This window comes from Ammospiza nelsoni, chromosome 14, assembly GCF_027579445.1.
Source record: "Ammospiza nelsoni isolate bAmmNel1 chromosome 14, bAmmNel1.pri, whole genome shotgun sequence".
NCBI classification, from domain to species: Eukaryota; Metazoa; Chordata; class Aves; order Passeriformes; family Passerellidae; genus Ammospiza; species Ammospiza nelsoni.
This window is the reverse complement of record NC_080646.1, coordinates 18,882,713-18,901,671: the sequence shown is the minus strand read 5'-3', so window position 1 is coordinate 18,901,671 and position 18,959 is coordinate 18,882,713. Positions and strand designations below refer to the sequence as shown.

The 18,959-nt window shown below is 57.6% G+C and overlaps 1 protein-coding gene across 2 annotated transcripts; it reads right to left on the bottom strand.

Annotated features, from left to right (window-relative positions):
- Positions 1-288: 288 nt before the first annotated feature.
- On the bottom strand, positions 289-18,694 carry LOC132079757 (SH2 domain-containing adapter protein F-like). Of its 2 annotated transcripts, XM_059482537.1 has the most exons (7): positions 18,169-18,690; positions 11,052-11,181; positions 9,929-10,138; positions 8,358-8,486; positions 5,435-5,606; positions 4,075-4,194; positions 289-1,083 (listed from the first exon to the last, which is right to left on the bottom strand). In XM_059482537.1, the coding sequence occupies exons 1-7, from the start codon at positions 18,637-18,639 to the stop codon at positions 897-899; spliced, it is 1,419 nt and encodes a 472-aa protein (XP_059338520.1). In that variant the 5' UTR covers positions 18,640-18,690; the 3' UTR covers positions 289-896. The 2 variants fall into 2 exon arrangements, with proteins under 2 accessions (XP_059338520.1, XP_059338521.1); XM_059482538.1 differs by lacking the exon at positions 8,358-8,486 and having other exon boundaries at positions 18,169-18,694.
- Positions 18,695-18,959: the final 265 nt, after the last annotated feature.

The following is an 18,959-nucleotide window of genomic DNA, read 5'->3' as shown; positions in this document are numbered from 1 at the left end:
CCCAAAGGGCACCCTCTTCTAACAGGGAGTAACAGGCAAGTCCAAAATCAGCTCATCACTGCCCACAAAGGCTCTCAAAGACATGGCAAGGACGTGACCACCAGCATCCTTTGTCCCCTGTGTCTCAGAGGGGACACTGGCTGACCACACCAATCTCAGTGTATCCAACGGCACAGGCAAAATCAATTCCCTTAAAGCTCTTGTGTAACAAAATTTCCCTTTGCACTGTTTTGCTACACTGATCCCCCACTCAGGGGGGGTGTGGGCACACAGTCCCATGAAGCAGGAGACAACCATGCACCGCTTTATTGGGCAGTGGTGCTGCACACACGGCCAAGGCCGGTCACTGTTCACGTTTGGCACAGGATGGCAGCGAGCACTGAGCAGGGGGCACTGAGGGCAGCCTGCCTGGCACTCTGCATGCCTCGCTGGCCCCAGGCAGGTCCTGCTCACCCCTGCCAGCCTCCTCACCTCGAGCACAGCCATTTGTCTCTCATGGGCAGAGCCAGGCACCCTCACGGAGGTACCTCAAGCCTGCTACCGGATGATTCAGCCCCGTCCTCGCACACACTGCCCCCCTTCCTGGACTCTCCAAGGTCCCACTCCAGTCCTGGCATGCCAAGCTCTGCCAAGGAGGCAGGTGTGGAGGTGTGGACAGCCCCACTCAGCTCCTGGCACAGGGGGTCCTTCCAGTGCCACACCAGCACAAAACCAGAGCACGGGAGCCCCTGGGCGAGCAGGACGAGGGGCCCGGCTGCAGCAATCCCCGACGGCAGCGGCTGTGCCCAGCGAGCCGCCCACGGGCCTGGAGCCCATCCTGGGCACGGCAGCGCTCAGCCCTGGGGATGGGCCAGTTTGGGTGCAGCCAGCCTGGAGCCTGGCTCGTGGGGTGATCCCTATAGGGTACGGATGGCCACCGGGTACAGCAGGGACATGTGCTCGGCCCCCTTGATGGGCAGCTTGCGGCTGGCGTAGTGATGGATGATCTCGGGCACGCTGTCGAAGGGCGGGCTGTGCTGGCCCAGCACGTACTTGTTCTCCTGGGTCCGTGACAGCTTCATGTGCATGAAGCCCTGGCTGCTCCTGCAAGGACAGAGCAAGGCAGGGTTAGGGGGTAGAGCTGGCCCTGGCCTCCCCTCATCTCCTGATCCCCAACACAGGCAGCCTGCCCCTGCAGCTGAGGGGGACACTGCTGGCTCATGTCTGCAGCCATGGCTCTGCTCCTGGCTGACTCCAACAAACCCCACAGAGCAAAGCAGGGACATGGGCAATGATGCTGCACGGTGCCCACCCAGGGTGTGTGTGGTAGGGAAGGCATCACTACTGTAGGGTCACAGAGGGGTACTGGCTTTTGCTCCTTGCATGTGACAAAGCCCCTTTTTCTCTGGTTCTCACAAGATGCCCTCAGCTCGCAGATCTCCGGCCTCACAGTGGCAAACCAGGTTTTTCTCCTTTGGCCCACAGCCAAAGGATTTTTCCTTCCCCCTCGCCCCATGCCACCGCTGCAGGCTCCATAAAACCTGCTCAGCACAGCAAGAGCATTTCCCAGCACAGCACGGGCACGGAGCCACAGCAGGCTGTGCAGGCAGACCCTGCCACGAGCACTGATTCCAAGTGACGGACTAATGGCCCTGTTGCTATTAATTTGCGTCTCCGAGGAGAGCCACAGCCTGTCTGCAGCGTCTGGATTGCACATTATGGCAAAATATTGATGACTTAAAAGCAGACAGGACCTCATCAGTGATGCTGAGCTGCTTGGAGTGCTGCACAGCCCGGCCCCATCCCCCCGGCTGGAGAGGGGCCATAATGGACAGCCCAGCTGCATTAGCAGAATGGCTTTGCAATCCATTTAGAGACAGCAGCAAGGAGCCAGCTGTCCTGAGAGACAGCCACAGCCCCCCAGCATGGGCTGAGCAAAAGCAATAGCTTGGCTGTGTCTTGTGTCCCAGCTGGGAGGGAATGGAGTGCTGCCACACAGGAGCCATGGAGAGCTGACAGTGGCTGTGCTTAGCCCCAGGTGCTCCACAGGACTCTGCCACAAGCTCAGGGATGTGATGGGATCACACCCCCAGGGAGCTGACTGAGGGAACAGGCTGCAAACACCAGCAGCCAGAACAGGGGGTGGGTGCTGCTCCTGCTGAGCACCTCTGCAGGCACAAGGAAGGACACAAAGCTTTGCAGTGTGGCTTCAGCCACCCTCTGGACTCTCCAAGCATCTGAGGCAATGACATGACCCTGTCCATGACAGCATGGGGCTGCCCACCCTGGACCAGCCAGCACTGTCACAGCAGGGTTAAATCCTTCCAGCTACCTGACCTGCTCCTGGCTGCTCTCTCTTGTGCATATTTTCCTTTAAAGCAACACCAAAGTACTTTAGGTCAGCATTGGAACGCTTTTCAGACCATCTCCTTGGCTGTGCCTCCTTCCTCAAGGAAAAAAAAAAAAAAGAGTTTAAAAAAACTAATAGAGAGAGCTGCAGACAGCCAGCTTACAGCATATAAAAACATCCCAGGGGATTTTCCTTGAACAGGCTCTACAGAGAAAGGCAGTGGAGTAAAAATCCTGCTCCTGGGGCTGTGGGTTCTCCACAAACTCTGCAAGGACAGGCAATGCCCAGACAACTCCCTGAGGGGCTGGGGAAGGTGGGATATTGCTGCACACCATGGCAGAACCACACATGCCCTCTGAGAGAGGAGGATTTTGCCATAAGACTGAGGAGGATGGCAAAAAGTAAGGGAAAAAACACTAAGAAACAGGTGGCTGGCTTGTGGGGAGGTTATGGAAAGCCACCTTTGGTGATGGAAAGCCACCTTTGGTGATGGAATGCCACCTCCCAGGCTCTCCAACACATACCTGGCTAATGCCAATCCCAAGGCAATGGTGAGACCTCTTGCAGCTTCAAATGCAGCCCCCCAACCAGAAGAAGCTGTTTTTCCAAAATGGCTCACAAGCCAGGGGTAGGAAAAACCACAGAAAATTAAAATATCAGTACAGATTCTAACCAAAAAAAAGGGAAAGGAGGGACCTCTTTCAGAAGGGTTTATTGGCTGATCTGAAAGCTCTAAATGAAGAAGGAAGAAAATGTATTTTCAGTGGAGCTCCTGCCCTGCTTTGGTGCTGAAGGCAACAAAAAGAGTGAAAAAAATGTGAAGAGAGAGCAATTTAATTCACAATTGTGCCACTGGGAAATAAACAGAAAGGCTGAAAGCCCTTGAGAGCAATGCAGGTAGAGAGACCAGTGGGGAAACTCAAAGTATACTGAGAGAAGCACAGGGTTAAGGGGCCTATTGTTGGGCAGGGATAGCTGAAGTGCTCAATGAATACTTATTTCCCATCTGGCAGGAACAGAGCTAATATAGCTGTCCAGCAGCAGAGCAGGAAGGTATTTGCTCATCCATCATCATCTTCAGACAGTAACAGCTTTGATTTTGTGGATTTGTGCTGCCCCAAGAGCCAGGAAAGAGCTGGATGAGGAGCTGTGGGCAGTTCCCCCCTGTCAGGACACATGCAGAGATGCTTCATGCAATTTTGGCATCCAGGGAATCTGGAAAACTTGGAGAGAATATAAAGATTCCCCAAAAACCACAAGCAGAAACCATGGTGTGCTGTGGGGATGGCAAAGCAGAGCAGGGCAAAGCCCTCTCTACAGCTGAGCAATGGATCTGTGGGCTGGGGAGGCAAAGATGGGTATCCACATTCCCATCAACAGTGGGCTCTTACAAACTTTCTTTTCCCATAAAACTAAGCTACAAAAAAAAAGGGGGAACAAGAAAACAGAGCTGGAAGCTGTAACCAGACACATCTGACTGAGAAGTGAGGCACATCATTTGATCCATCTGAGGGATTATGAGCACTGCCAAGGAAGAGCAGCGGGCCTACAGATTTCCCTGAGAGATTTTTTTTTGCGAGACACCAAACCAGAAACCTGTGCCACACCACAGAAGAGTGTGGACTCCATACTGCAGCCACAAGTAATCATCTCATATGGGCACAATTCACTCGGGGCACCCACCCAAGGCCACCTAAGGGTCACCTGTGCTGTGTGCACCCCCCAGGCCTGGCAGGCTCACTCACTTCAGGGACAGGGAGAAGTCGTTCTTGCTGGTCTCGCTGTTGCGCACCAGGTAACTCGCCTCCTTGCACAGCCGCAGCAGCGTCTCCGCGTCCGTCCGGCTGATGGCCCCGTGGTACCAGCTGCAGGGAGAGGGCACAGGGCACTGCCACGGGCTCTGCTGGGCACAGGGCACATCCTGGCAAGGGCTCTGCTGGGCTGGGCACAGGGCACACCTGGCAAGGGCCCTGCTGGGCACAGGGCACATCCTGGCAAGGGCTCTGCTGTGCTGGGCACAGAGCACACACGGTGCCAAGGGCTCTGCTGGGCTGAGCACACCCTGACAAGGGCTCTGCTGGGCACAGGGCACACAGCTGGCAAGGGCTCTGCTGGGCACAGGGCACACCTGCCAAGGGCTCTCCTGTGCTGGGCACAGGGCACACACGGTGCCAAGGGCTCTGCTGGGCACAGGGCACATACCATGCCAAGGGCTCTGCTGTGCTGGGCACAGAGCACACACGGTGCCAAGGGCTCTGCTGGGCTGAGCACACCCTGGCAAGGGCTCTGCTGGGCACAGGGCACACCTGCCAAGGGCTCTGCTGTGCTGGGCACAGGGCACACACTGTGCCAAGGGCTCTGCTGGGCTGGGCACAGGGCACACACTGTGCCAAGGGCTCTGCTGGGCACAGGGCACATCCTGGCAAGGGCTCTGCTGGGCACAGGGCACATACCATGCCAAGAGCTCTGCTGTGCTGGGCACAGGGCACATACCATGCCAAGAGCTCTGCTGTGCTGGGCACAGGGCACACCCTGGCAAGGGCTCTGCTGGGCACAGGGCACACACTGTGCCAAGGGCTCTGCTGGGCAGAGGGCACACACTGTGCCAAGGGCTCTGTGCTGGGGCAGCAAGGGGAGAGGGCCCTGCTGGGCTGGGCACAGAGCACACAGCTGCCAAAGGCTCTGCTGGGCTGGCACAGGGCACACGCTGTGCCAAGGGCCCTGCCCTGGGGCAGCAGGAGGAAAGAGCTCTGCCATGCTGGGCACAGAGAACACACTGTGCCAAGGGCTCTGCTGGGCTGGGCACAGGGCACACACTGCCAAGGGCTCTGCTGGGCTGGGCACAGAGCACACACCATGCCAAGGGCCCTGCCCTGGGGCAGCAGCAATGCCAGCACCTCCCCAGGGACTGCAGCCACACTCAGGGAGAGGGAAGGGGGTGGCATCACTGGGGTTGGGAGACAAGGGGCAGGGACAAACAGGCTGAAATGTGGGGCCAAGGAAGAAAGGAAGAAGCAAGGGTGCCCCAGGGATCCTCATGGTGTGGCCACAGGGCTCCCTGTGCAGTGGGAGGGTTGGCAGCCATGCTGGGCAGGCAGGACTCACCACTGGCTCTCCAGGGGCAGGGCAGGGTCGATCCTCTCCCCAACAAAGGGGCCAGGCTCAGCTGTCAGTGTCTTTGTGTTCTTGAGGCTGCTGGAGCCGTGCCTGAGGACAGCCCTGGCCTTCTCCTCCCTGCAGGGCGAGGTGCGGCCGTACCCCAGCCCCTCCGAGGGACCTGCAAGACAGACAGACAGACAGACAGACATCACACCTGGGATCAGAACTTCCCCTGGCAGGAAGAGCCAGAGCCACTTACATCACACTGGGTCACTTCACACTGCCCCATTCCCCTGGCCTAAGCAAGGGCAGGGCAGCTCTTGGGCTCACTGCAGTGCCCAAGCTGCAGCCAGTAGCTGAGCCCATGGAAGACATTTCCAGGGAGGCTTCAAAAGCTCAGGAGGTTTTGCTGATGCAAAAACAGATTCAGTGGCTGTGGCACAGGGTTAAGTGAGATACAGCAAGAAGAGGTTCCCCAGTCTCAGAGGAAGAGGGGATAGAAGGAGCTAAAGGAAGTTGTCAGTTTGGAACCAATGGACACATTCTGCTGGCACAAACAAACGGGGTGAAAAAACAATTCCTCAAGGTGGGAAGGTGATATTTTGACTGCAGGTACCTCCCTGACACTGCCACCTGCCTGTCACCAGCCCAGCCACAGCCAGGAGTGCGGGGGATTGACTGAGCTGTGCCCCAGGGACCTGGCCTCCCACTGCCTGTTATTTCCACGCAGGATGATTTCAGCATTAACAATATCAGCTCTCCTTCCTCCCAAGAGTTCATTATTGCTCCCTGTACCACCAATCCCCTTGCACAAATTACTTATTGATCAGGCAGAGCTGCCACAGTGTGGGGCTGCCAGGGGCTGACACTGTGGCAGCACAGTCACTCTGGAGGTGGCTGAGCCCAGAAATGCCCTAGGACTATTGGAATGCCCCAGACAGAACAACTCTTCATGCTCCCTGGCTGCTGGAGGGGGAGGTAAAAAATAGCCAGAGGGATGTTTTCCTCTCTAGCAGGGCATCCTCTAAGGCAGCTGTTTGAGTGATACCTTTTCCAAGCCCTGTGCAGGTGAGCAGGACTCCAGCCCCCCAGCACTGCAAGGAGGGGAAGGCAGCCATGGCATAACCCACCCTGAGCACAGCCCAGGGAGGAGATGCCTGGCATTATGGCTTGACAAGCCCTGCTTCTGCAGCACTCTGGCTTTTTACCAGCCATGCTCCCCTTGTACATCACACACAGGCTTCAATTTCAACTCATCACCTTAAAAAACTGGGGCAATCATTAAAAGCCAGGCAATCAAACAGCCCAAGTGTTTGCTGGCGGCACAAAGTCATTGTGTTCCAGGCTCAAAAGAAATGCATTGCACCTGTCAGAGGGAGACAGAGGCAGGTGCATGATTAAACAGGATATTAAAAACAAGCCCTTAGGAGGAAGAAGACATCCTTCAAGACGTTCAAGTCACCCCCAGACATGGGAAATAGAAAATGAGACAAAATTCTGGCAAGATTAACTTAATACAACAAAGCAAGGCAAGTCAGAGGGGAAAAAAAAAAGAGACCCTGTGTTGCTAAAACCAGGAAAAATGACAAAGTGATGTGTTCATCAGGAGCAGGATGCATGTCAGAGCCACTGTGGGGATAATAAATGAGAGGGGAAGAGGGGAGCCTGCATAACAAAGAGATTAATTTCTCTTGACACCTGCACTCACTGCAGGAAGAGGATCAGAAAATTCCCACCTGCCAAGACCTTTCTTCTTGAGGAGTGATCTCAGCCTGCAGCTCCCCTGGGGGTTTGGGAAACACCCAGCAAAGCCCTGGCAGAGCGGCCACTGCTCTCGAGTGCCTCCACCATCAGCACCACAATAAGGCATCACCTGCAGCCTGTGCTCAGGCCCACCCAGGAGGCAGCAAAGGCCACTCTGGCTTTTATCTTATGGAGCTCTGCAGGGATCTGGGTAGCTGCAGATAAGGGAATCAGTCATGTGCAGCTGGCACTGCAGTGAGTGCCCACCTGGACAGCACCAGTGACACACAGGAAAAGGCACAGCCTGCATCCCAGCTCCCCACTGGTAACAACCCAGTCATGGCTTTCCACAAACTCCCCCCACCTAATGCTCTTGGCAAAATCCTAATTCACCACAGCATAAGAGCAAGGTCCTTGAAATATTAATAAAGGGTTAAAAGAGAAGCAGCAATATTTGGCTTTCATAAGTGAGACTGCCAGCAGCATCCAAAGGGGATTTACCCAGGGGCTCTGTGCTCAGCACACAAAAAAAGGTTTCACAGCAAGGCAAACCTGAGATGACAAAGTGTACCTGGGAGATTTGGCTGCTCAGGATAGCAAAAAAAGAGTGGAGAATCCACAGGGACCTCCTGACACTAAGCAGCAAGGTAATAAAACAGCAGAGGAAACGGAGCAGTGCTAAATAATGAAGAGGGGAAAAAACAGCCCCAGCTTCAGCACTGGGATCTGAATTAGCTGCTAACACACCTGTAAGGGACCTGGGCATTAAAAATCAGTCAATGAAAGAAAACATCACCTAAATACTCAGTACAGTTGTTGAGAAGACCTTAACAGCAGCCATCAAATGTTGGGAATTCAGAGGCAAAGAGGAGAGAACAAAAGGGACAGTAACAACTCTGCCATGCCATGGAATAATGCCCCAGAGCAGCTCTGCTGCTGAGAGCTGAGGCACCAAAGAGACAGTGCCTCTGCAGCAGAAAATACAGCAGGACAAACACCTGGTGTCCAGCACAGGACAACTGAAGGGCCAGGAGGAGCTGGGGAGGGCAGAGGAGGAGCTGGGGAGGGCAGAGGAGGAGCTGGGGAGGGCAGAGGAGGGGGGTCATGTCTGGCACTGCCCAGGGCAGGCCCCGAGGCAGCCCAGCAGTGCAGAGTCACGGACACGGCGCTGGCACGCAGGACCCACCATTGGCGTCTTCGTAGCTGTGCTGCGCAGGGAGGGGGGCCCCGGGCTCCCCATCCGGGGGGCTCTCACTGCTGTCCAGCTGTCCCACCGGCGGGGGCCATGGCAGGTCTTTAATGACCTTGATTTCAACTGGATGGGGGGTGGGGAGGGTGTGGGAAACAGAGAGAAAGAGAGAGAAAGAAAGGGTTTAGAAAAAACCATCAGCAACACCAGAGACCCACAGAGAAGGAGAACAGTTGTGGGGGAAAAGACCTCAGGATTCCCAGGAGCCCTACATCAGCTTGGCCATCTCATCCCCTCCACAGTACCAAGCAGGGACGGGCCTGAGGTGGGGCACATTCCCAACAGAGAGACCCTGCTCCACCCTCTCTGGGGTTTGGGGGAGCCTGCGATCACCCCATTCCACATACTTGTCTGTCTGGGGGTCTTGACCAAGTATCCCATTGCCATCTGTCCTGCCATAGGTACCTCCCAGTGACCCACAGGGTGCACATTTCCCTGCCAGGCACCAGTGGGTTGCAGCCTTGTGCCAGTAGCAGCTGCCCATCAGCAGAGGTCTCATGGACCCCTTGGCATCACTGGAGAGAAAAAATACCCCACAAAACACAGCAGGATGTGCCCTGGCTTCACAAAAAAATGGGCAGCAGGTCCCACAGCGTGGCCCAGGGAACAGCAACCTGACTCCCTTGGGACTCAGAGCAGGCCTGAAGCACCCTGGCCAGCAGCCACATGTATCTACAGGTGAGCCAGACCTGTGAACACACCACCTCCACCCAGGGATATCAAGTAAAGCAGCTCATCCAGAGCACAGACACCTCAGCACAAACCCAGCCCAGCAGAGCACTGTTCCATGATGGAGCCTGACACACCAAACCCTTGGCACAGGGTGCTGTGGGACCTGTACCCCAAGCACAAGTGACACTGTGACACTGTCCCCAGCACACACATCACCCAAACCCAAAGGGTGAACCACTTCCCAACCCCAAATTTCCACATGTCTCTCTGCCATCATCTCCACACAGTGGCACCAGCCTGAGCACCCTCAGCAGCAGCTGCAGCACAGCCACACAATGCTGCAATTAAAATGCATCCTAGATAAGAGCGCAGCAATTAGGCAGCAGCGGCAAGGAGCCAGTGCTAATGCACAGCATGGATTTCCTCATTACCAAACACAAACACAATCGATCCCACAGCATGGATAAATAGGTCAGGGGGCTGGATGAAGCCTCCTTGGCTATCCTCCTGCCCTGAGGAAGGAGGGATGTGCTTGAGCCCGGGGTTGAACCCACCCCTGCAGAGCAAGGTGTTAATTTGCACCAGAGGCTGTGATCGGTCAGAGCATGGCAGAGGCAATGGGAGAGAGGTGTTGGACAGGTTACCAAGGCAGGTCTGTCCATCACTCTGTCCAGCCTGGCTCCCTGCTCAGAGAAACAGCTTCTGCAAGAGCACAATACTCCCTGAGCTATGAAAATGCACAGACCAACATTACTGACCCCTAGAAGATGAAGCAACCCCAAAGATCCAGCTTCACAAAAAGTGTTGTTTGCTTTATGGCTGCTCCCATCGCTCACCTGCAAAGGCTTTGGAGATCCTCTCCTTCTTCCATTCCCAGGGCTGGTCATATTCCTCTGGTGGCCTCTCATCATCCTCAGGCAGCCGGGACTCCCTGGGCCTGGGGCAGGCCGAGCAGTCGCCGTCCATGTCCAGCACAGGCTCATAGGGGGTGTCATAGAGGGGCAGCGGCCGTGCAGGAGCCTCCCGCAGGCCCTTCTGGCGGATCTCTGCCCAGACAGGAGGGAAAGGACATGAGCCTTCTGCCAACACAGCCATGGTCCCCCCCAAAACGGTGCTAGGTGACAGGGATCAGTGTCACCTGTGGTGAAATGGGGCAGGGAGCATCAGCAGACGAGGAGACAGCACGCAGCTGCCAGGAGCGGGAGCACCAAGATGCCCACAGCCCACTCCTGGCAAAATGGGGACAGAGTACCCTGAGCCTGATTTCCTGCAAGCAGTGAGGCTGGGCTTCTCCCCTGGACCCCCAGAGTGGTTGGTTTAATAAAATGCCCATCCCTCAAGCAAAACAAAGTCTCTCCCACAGGCACAAGCAGTCTCTCCACTGCTTGCTGGTTTTTCCAAGAAATATAATGGACTACTTGAAAAAGCCACATGAGCTTTCCAGAAACCACTTACTCCAGGAAAACCACAGAGCTGCAAAGCAGAGGCAGAGCCAGCATGGTGACCCTGAGCACTGCCTTCAGGAGCACATGCTCCCAGCTCACCACAGCTTTCCAGCCCCACACAGGCCCACTGGGGGCCCTGCTGCTGCAGCAGGCACTGCATGTTCTGGCCCAGTCAGTCCTAACTGAATTAAACAGCTCCCACATCCATCTTAGTTTTAAGCCAGATGCATGGAATGTCAGGTCTCTCCTGACTCCACCTGGCAACTGGGGTCCTGGGGGACAGCACCTCAGGGAGAGATGTGCCTGTAGTGCTCAGACAGTCTTTGCATGCTCCTGCAAACCCAGTGCACAAGGATAAAGCTGGGAAAATTCGCCTGCAAAATGGCTCTCCCCCACCAGAACCATCACCCAGGTTTGCCTCATGTGGGGGCTGCAAGGAACAGAGTACAGTGGCCACCAAACTCAGGGACCAGAGGTGTAAAGAGTGGCCTTTGTGTGACACCTTCCACCTTACCAGCCATCATCTTCTGGGCTTCATAGGGCTCCATATATCCATCATTCTCCATCACCTTCTCCAGCCCTGCCTGGCTGCCTGCCACCTGTGCTGCATCAAAGGGATCTGCATAGTCCTCCAGAACAGCCAGCTGGAACAGGGCAAGAACAGGAAAAGGGTTAAGGCACTCTCTGCCTTTACTGGCAGGTGGAAGGCAGAGCCCACCATGAGCTCCTCCAGCAGCAAGAGAACCCAAACCCACACTGTGGCAGCCCTGCAGAGCCCTGCAGGCAGTGACAGCTTTCCAGGCACCAGCAGTTGGCTGTGGAAATGCTCCAGCCTTTGTCCTGAAAGCTGAGATGGAGCCAAGCAGAACAGAAGGCAGCTCTGCCCCTCCCTCACCACCAGGCCCCACCTGCCAGCACCCACACGCATGGCCTGGCTGGTCCCCACTGCAGCACAGGGCTGCCAGCAGTGCTGCACCCCTCCATGGCACACACATGCTCTCCTACACAGCCACAAGGTGGACAAGGGGCACAGATCCCAAACACGGGGTGTCAGCTGGCACTGGCACAACTAGGAGCTCACTGCTGATTTTCCAGGGCTCCTGTGCACTCATTCGAGGAGCTTTTCTTACAAAAAAGCTAAGAATAGCCTATGGCTTCCTCTCCAGAGCACCCCCAGACACATCCCAAGTTAAGTCAGACAAGATAGAACCTTCCTCCAGGAAGCCAAAGCAGGAGCTCCTCAAGTGCCAGGTCACAGGGTCAGCACTAAATTCCCGAGATTTGCACTTATTAGTGAAAGGGATCCTGCAGTAGGATATGGGGCATGTCCCAGAGCTCATTCCCCTCCAGCACTGCAGCCACATGCCTGCTCTAGCATCTCAGCAGCTTCCCATCAGAGCACCCCATGACATGGCCCTGCAGTCCCCAAGAAGCCTGGAGCTGTACATCCACCTCCACCCCGAAGCCTGCTCCCAAAGTGAGGCCAGGCAAATTTCCAGCAGCGATCAAATGTACCCAAGCACCCCCCAGGACACACACCCCCAGCTTGGGGGGATTTGCTGCCACAAAAAGGGCTGTGCAGATGTCCCACAGCAAGGACCAAATGTCCCAAGCATGGTGTGGCACCCACCTGGTGCCAGGCTCCATCCTCACCACGATGCTGCCCTGCTGCTGGCCAGCCACGGGGACCATGGCTGCTCACACATCCCTCTGCAGTTCCAACTATCAGCTCAAAACAAAAGATTTCTCCCTCCTTCCTGAGCAAAATGCCCAACAATAGCCTGTGACAGAAAGCCCAGCAGGAAAAGGGAACAGGAACTGGAACTGTAAACATCTCCATGCAGTCCCAAGACTTGGCATCCCTGTGAGCTACATGAGGCTCCGTGCCTGGCTCACCAGCTCCTCCCAAAATGTCCCAGCTCCATGGGGCATGGGGAACAGGGTCAGCTCTCAAACCAAATGTCCCAGCTCCATGGGGCATGGGGAACAGGGTCAGCTCTCAAACCAAATGTCCCAGCTCCATGGGGCATGGGGAACAGGGTCAGCTCTCAAACCAAATGTCCCAGCTCCATGGGGCATGGGGAACAGGGTCAGCTCTCAAACCAAATGTCCCAGCTCCATGGGGCATGGGGAACAGGGTCAGCTCTCAAACCAAATGTCCCAGCTCCATGGGGCATGGGGAACAGGGTCAGCTCTCCAAACCTGGTCCCTCCATGCCAGGGCACAAGCATTGCTTGTGATCACCCCCAGACTGCCCCAGAGGAGCAGAACAGGGCTCACACATGGGAGCTGCAGGTGCTCTCCCCTCAGCAAGGCAGCAGAGGACAGGTGGTGTCAGAGCTCCACCCCAGGCAGAGGCAGTGAGCCAGGACAGGGCTCAGGAGCAGCCAGCCCCAGCTCTGCAGGGGGAGACAGGCAATCTGCTCTCACCTCCATCATCCCAGGGGTGACAGGCATCACTCAGGCCCCATCAAGCACTGGGAACACAGAAGAGCAGAGCTGAGCCCAGGGGTCTGAAGCCCTCTGCAGGGCTGATTTCCCCAGGGCAAACACAAGTCCCTGGTGACTCTGACAGCTGCTTGGCCAAGCAGGACCTGTTTCCCACTGCTGCCTGAGATATCTCAGTGAAGCTGCTCCAGACAGGACATCCCATGGCCTCTCCCATAGAGGCTCTTGCTGCACCTCAACCCCTGCAGAGCACAGCCCTGTGACAGCAGCAGCACCTTCACACGTGCGCTCCAGACAATGGCATGGGCATGCCAGCAGAGTCCCTGCACACACAGATGCACCAGCTCAACAGCCAAGGTGGGTGACTGGGCTGTGCCATGCTCAATGCTAACTTTAGCAGAGCTCTCGTGGCTCCAAGCATGCTGGGGGGCTGTGAAATGCAGTTTGCTGACCCTCCTGGGGTTAGCTGTCTGTTCCTCAGGCCCCAAGCCCAACCTGACCACATTCAAACCTGCCATGAACCCCCTTTCCTAGACAGGCACAGACCTATCGAGCTGCTGGTGCCAGTCCTGGACCCTCCCTCTGCACCACACACACAGCAGCTCCAGACAGGGCCAGGAGGCCTCCCTGCATGCAGTGGTCACTGTCAGAGAATCACTAAGGCTGGAAAAGACCTCCAAGACCATCAAACCCTTCCTTATTTCCATATTTCCAAATGTATTTCCTTGTGTTTAGGCTCCCCAGGGAGGAATGCACAAGCTCCAGCAGGCTCACAGAGTGGCCCCACACAGATGCTTCCAGGTCTAGAAAGAAGAGGATGGTGGAGAATCTAACAGGTTTCTGTCAAGACCCCTAAAACTGGGTATTTTGCCTGCAGAAGTTTGCAGAGGCACTCAGCAGAGATTAGATGGATTTTGTTGGTAGAGGATGTGGTTTGCTGGCCTCAGTTTGGACCCAGAGCAAATGGCTCTGGTTAGAGGCAAGCTCCTTGGGTTTGGGGGAATTTGCCACACTGGTTTGCTTCTCCACTGCCTCAAGGATGCCACTTGATAGGAGCAAGGTCTCCCAACTGCAGGGTGATGAGAACATAAATCCATTTGTTTTTCACATGGTTGGATATTACAGCAGAGAGCCACAGAAAAGGTGGGAAGGGAATTTCTGCCTCCAGGAGCATCACAACCTCAGGATGGACAAGCAAGCCCACGAGAATGGTGCCTCAAGCCCCAGGACTGAGGGGCTGGGGGCTCCAGCCAGTGCCAGGAGTGGGGCAAACAGCAGGGATCCTGCAATCACTGGGCACATCCTAATGCCCTTGCACAAGGGGCTGTACCACGGTTGCCCAGGAAACTGAATCTCTGACATTTCCTAATCTGAGTTCTGGACTTTATGAGCCATGCAGGGCTCTCAGCAGCAGCCACAGTGCAAACTGCGGCTCCCAAGAGAGGGAGGGGGCACAGCCCTGGCAGGGCAGCTCACAGGGGTGCCCTGAGCCCCCCCCACTTTGCTCCAAGGCCAGGCATTTCCATGCTTTGCTCATGTTCCATGTTGCTGAGAGAGCTGCTCGCTGCCTGCTGATCCCAGCACACGGCTGTGGAGGCATTGCCTGCTCGTACAGAGCACAAGCTTTGCTAGATTTGAAATAATTTGGGTGCAAAGCAAAAGCATGACGTGCAAAGCCACCATCCCAGGGCAGCTCTTGGTGCAGACCAGTCCTTCAGGGAGCAGCCAAGCACCACTGGCACCTGGACACACATCCTGCTTGAGCACAAGTGTTTTTCACATGTTTATCTGCCACAGCAATGCACACTCAGACCCCTGCTGCAGCACTGAGGCTGGTCTCACTCTATTGTACATGCCAACAACAAGGGGGGGGGGAAATCAAAACAAAATTAATGCAAAGAACCAAATCATCACTGGGTTCTCACAGTCAAACAGCTTTTATGCTGCCCACCAGTGAAGGTGACAGATCACAGCTCTTCAAGAGCATTCACAGCTCAGACAGCAAAATCCCGGGGCAGAGCTGGGGTTCTTTGTCCCAGAAACATTCTACCTGCCACCACCTTCTGCCACAACAAGATGTTCTACTCCACACAGAGGTTTGCAGAGGATTCCTGGGGAGATCCTCCCCCTTAAAAACGAGTTTCCTGCCCTAGAGGTAAAGCACATTTGGGGTCTCCTCAGAAGATTGGGTAAATACATCGCACAAACTCCGTCAGGTGCAAAATCCCTCCAGTTTTACACATCTGGAAGCTGGGCTTTTGGCAGACGCGGGAGCCAAACCCAAAAGCAAACACAGAGCTGACCTTCCAAGAAGGGTCTGGTGCAGGGCCCCCAGGGACAGGTGGGCTGGGCAGGGAGCTGGGGCTGCAGCCATGGCACAGGGGAGGGCACACACACAGCACAGCATCGGCAGCGTGTAAGATGACTCAGATGGAGGAGCTCTGGCAGGAAGGACACACACCCAGGAGCTTCCTGAGCGGCTGTTCCCACACCCTGCAGCACTGAGCCTGCACTCCCAGCAAGCACAGCACACTGCTCCTGGTGGGCACAGGACAGAGGTGTCCTCAGGCAGATCCCCAAGCCCACCCTCAAGCATGCCCTGGGTCCCTCAGTGCATCTCTCCCCACTGGTGCTGCTTCTTGTGCCTAATCCAAACCCAGCAGGGACAGCACCTCCAGAGTGTCCAGCTGGCTCAGGTGAATGGCACAGGGCCAGTCCATTGCCCACTGCTGTGGGGAAAGGCCTGGCACACCAAGCAGGCCGAGGAGGACGTGTGCTGTCCACACCATTTCCAGCAGAGTTTGGAAAGCAGCACAAGCCACGGCAGAGCTCGCTCCAATGCATCCCCACAGGATGCTGCAGATCCCACAGAAAGGGCAAAGATGTGACAGATGTGCTACAGCAGCAAAGCATCGCACAGCCCAGGCAGCAAGGATTCCTGTACCAAGATGTTCCTGCCCTTTCCATTCTCCAGAAGAAACACGACAGCTACAGCAGGCACAGGGTGCCCAGGGAGCACAGTCAGCCCCCAGCCACAACAAACCACACGGTCTCAGCCAAACCACACAATCAGGAACCAGTGACTGCTCTTCCCACTTGTCTCCATCCTAATCATCCCCACTTGGAAGGGCTGCATATTTTATTAGAGTGATTTTCCCCATCTATCATTAACAAAAACCCTCTCTGCTCCAGCAGCTCTGTCTGTACACAGAATTGTGCTTCTCCTTCACTCTCCAGCATCACCACAACCCCAGGGGTCTGCAGTGTCAGTCCCTGCAGCAGGCAGGGAACAGTGCCCACAGCCTCCTGCTAAGCCTGTGAGCACTGAGCCCTGGGCACAGCCATCACCTCAGCTGAGGCTCCAGCCAGCTTGACACCACCAAGAGCAAGGGTCACAAGCATAAGTAACCCCCAGCAGGCACTTCCATCCTCCTGTACCACCTTCAGGAAGAGCCTCCATGATGCTGGAGCTGTTGGGGAACCCTCCCACTGCTCAGCCCAGTGGATGAGAGCTGCAAAGGGCTTTTCAGCCCAACACAGCTGCTCTACATGGTGGATGCTCCCTGGCTCCTCCAGGAAAACTGTATTAATGGACAGCTGCAAGCGCTATCAAATATTTCCACTTTTAGTCCGGTTTTGCCCAGGCTCTGGAGCTCTGTGTCCATCACATATAAGAGCCCTAAAGAATTAGAAGTCTCCTCCCTACAGTGGCATGCAGGAGACCATCAGTAATCTAATCACTGCCTATCTTGGAAAAATGAAGGGTCTTCAGCCTAGTGCCGTTTGAGCACAGCTTCCCCGAATGCATCCCAGCTTCTGACTTTTCTCCAAACTCTTCAGGTTCTCCCCAACCTTTGGGTCCCCAAACAGCCTGGCTGTACCTGTCAGCAGTCCCTGCTTCCTTCAGCCCTGGCTCAGCCCTTTGCACATCACAGCCTGAGTCCACACGCTCCTGCTCTGATCCTGCAACACATGTTCCAGACAAAAAAACATCCAGATTGCCTCAGCAAACCACAGCACCACGGTGGCACCTCTGCTCCCTACTCCCCCCTGCCATTCTCCTCATCCCCCTCTGCTGCCTGCAGCAGCCAGTTCACCCAGCTCACAAGGGGAGCTCTGCTGGGCCACTCGAGAAATCTCCCAAAAGCAATTACTCAGTACAGGCAACTTCCCAAAATCCACCAGCAACAAGTTTTTCTATCTGCTTAAAACATTCCCTAGCAGATTTTTCCCGGTGCTCATTTCATTGTGCCGCCCGGCAGTGCCAGGACCACGGATGGCATCGCTGACTGTATCCGCGATTCCCTCCGCCAGCCAGATCTGCAATCCCGTCGAGTTCGCCTGACAAGCCCCGTCTTGCAGGCGGCAGCGCTAGCAGGCACTAATTACCCCCTCCTGCCTTTATTTGCGCAGTCCCCGCATCAGCCTCTCCTCCGAGAGCGAGGCCCGGCACCGAGGGCCGCAGCCCCGCTCGGGCATATCCTCCACCAGGTCCGGTGCCACTCAGAGCCCGTGTGCCATGGGGAGCTCCTGCCCAGCTCCTGCCTCTCACCGGGGATGTTTCTCGCCTGCCTGGCAGCTCCAGGCTCTGCTCTCAAGCCTGGAGAAGCCGGCGGGGGGGGGGGGGGGGCGGCAGACAAAGAGGCGCTGAAGCTCCTGACAAAGCAGCACGGCATCTCTGGGGGTCCGGCCGCCGCCGCTGGCACGGGCAGGCGGGCAGGGGAGATCCGCCGGGCACGGAGCGCTGCGAGGCCCAGGGTCAGCGGCCCCGGCCTCGGAGGGCACCGCAGACAGTGCTGCGCTCCTCGGCTTCCCGCTGGGGATCGTATCTGCCGCCCGCGGGAGCCGCAGGAGAAGCCGGGGCCGCCCCCGGTGCCGCTGACGTGTGCCCGGCATGTCGGGGCTGCCGGGGCACAGGGGAACGCGACACGGGAGCCCTGTGGAGCCCGGCCGGGCCCCCCCGGGTGCTCGAGGATCCCAACCCCGCTCCTTACTGCGGTGCCAACAGTCTGGCGGGACCGCCGGGGCCATCTCTGTGACAGAGAGGCTCAGGCTCCACCTGCCCCGAGGGTCCCGGTACTGCCCCTCACGGCAGGGGCCGAGGCTGCGGGCGGTCACTCGGGACCCCGCAAGTGGCGGGATAGCGCGGGGAGAGCACCGGGGCCCCGTGTCGGGGCACTCACCTCCTGTGGCGGCTCGTCGGGCGCTTCGGGACCGGCCGAGGGCGAGCTGGGGGCAGCCGGCACCGCCGGCGGCGGCGAGGGGCTGGCGGGCACCTTTTCCACCGCCTCCACCTTGATGAGCCGGTGCTTGGGCGAGACGTAGCGGGGCCCGTCGGGGGCGGCGGCGGGCGGCGGGCCGCTGTAGGGGTCCTCGAAGTCGCGCTCCTTCTGCAGCCGGTAGGCCGCCACGATGTCGGGCTGGGCGGCGGCCAGCGGCTCGGCCGCGCCCCCGGGCGGCAGGGGCGGCTGAGGCGGCGGCCCGGCGCGGTAGTCGGGCTTGGGCGGCGCGGGCGGCGCGGGCCGGGCGCTGCGGAAGCCCAGGTGCTCGCGGAGCCAGCGGGCCATGGTGCCCACGCACTGCGGGGCCCCGCCGGCCCCCGCCCCGCCGCTGCAGCCGCCGCGCTCCGAGCCGGCCGCTCCGCTCAGCAGCATCGGCGCCGGCGGACTGAGCGCGGCGGCGGAGCTCGGGGGGGGCGCGGGGGAGGCGGCCAGTGCCACCTGCCGGAGCGCCGGCTGCGGGGCCTCCCCCGCCCCGCCCGCCGCACCGCGGCCCCGCGCCCGCTCCCCCCGGCGCGGCCCTCAGCGCGGCCCGGCCTCCGCGGCCCGCCTCCCCCGGGGCCCGCCCCGCTCCCGCCGCCTTCCGCCGCGCCCGGCCCTCCTCACCGCTCCGGGCCGCCCCCCCGCGCCCGGGCTGAGGGCTGGCGGCTCGCTCCCGGCGGGCCCGGGCCCGATCCGGCACCAGGGGAAAGGCC

Excerpts from the sequence above, each read along its gene's own strand:
- LOC132079757 (XM_059482537.1), bottom strand. The coding sequence starts at position 18,639 with ATGCTGCTGAGCGGAGCGGCCGGCTCGGAGCGCGGCGGCTGCAGCGGC. Across the intron at positions 11,182-18,168 it reads CCGACGAGCCGCCACAGGAG|CTGGCTGTTCTGGAGGACTA; the intron begins GTGAGTGCCCCG and ends GCCCTGTTCCAG. Across the intron at positions 1,084-4,074 it reads GACTTCTCCCTGTCCCTGAA|GAGCAGCCAGGGCTTCATGC; the intron begins GTGAGTGAGCCT and ends CTGTCCTTGCAG.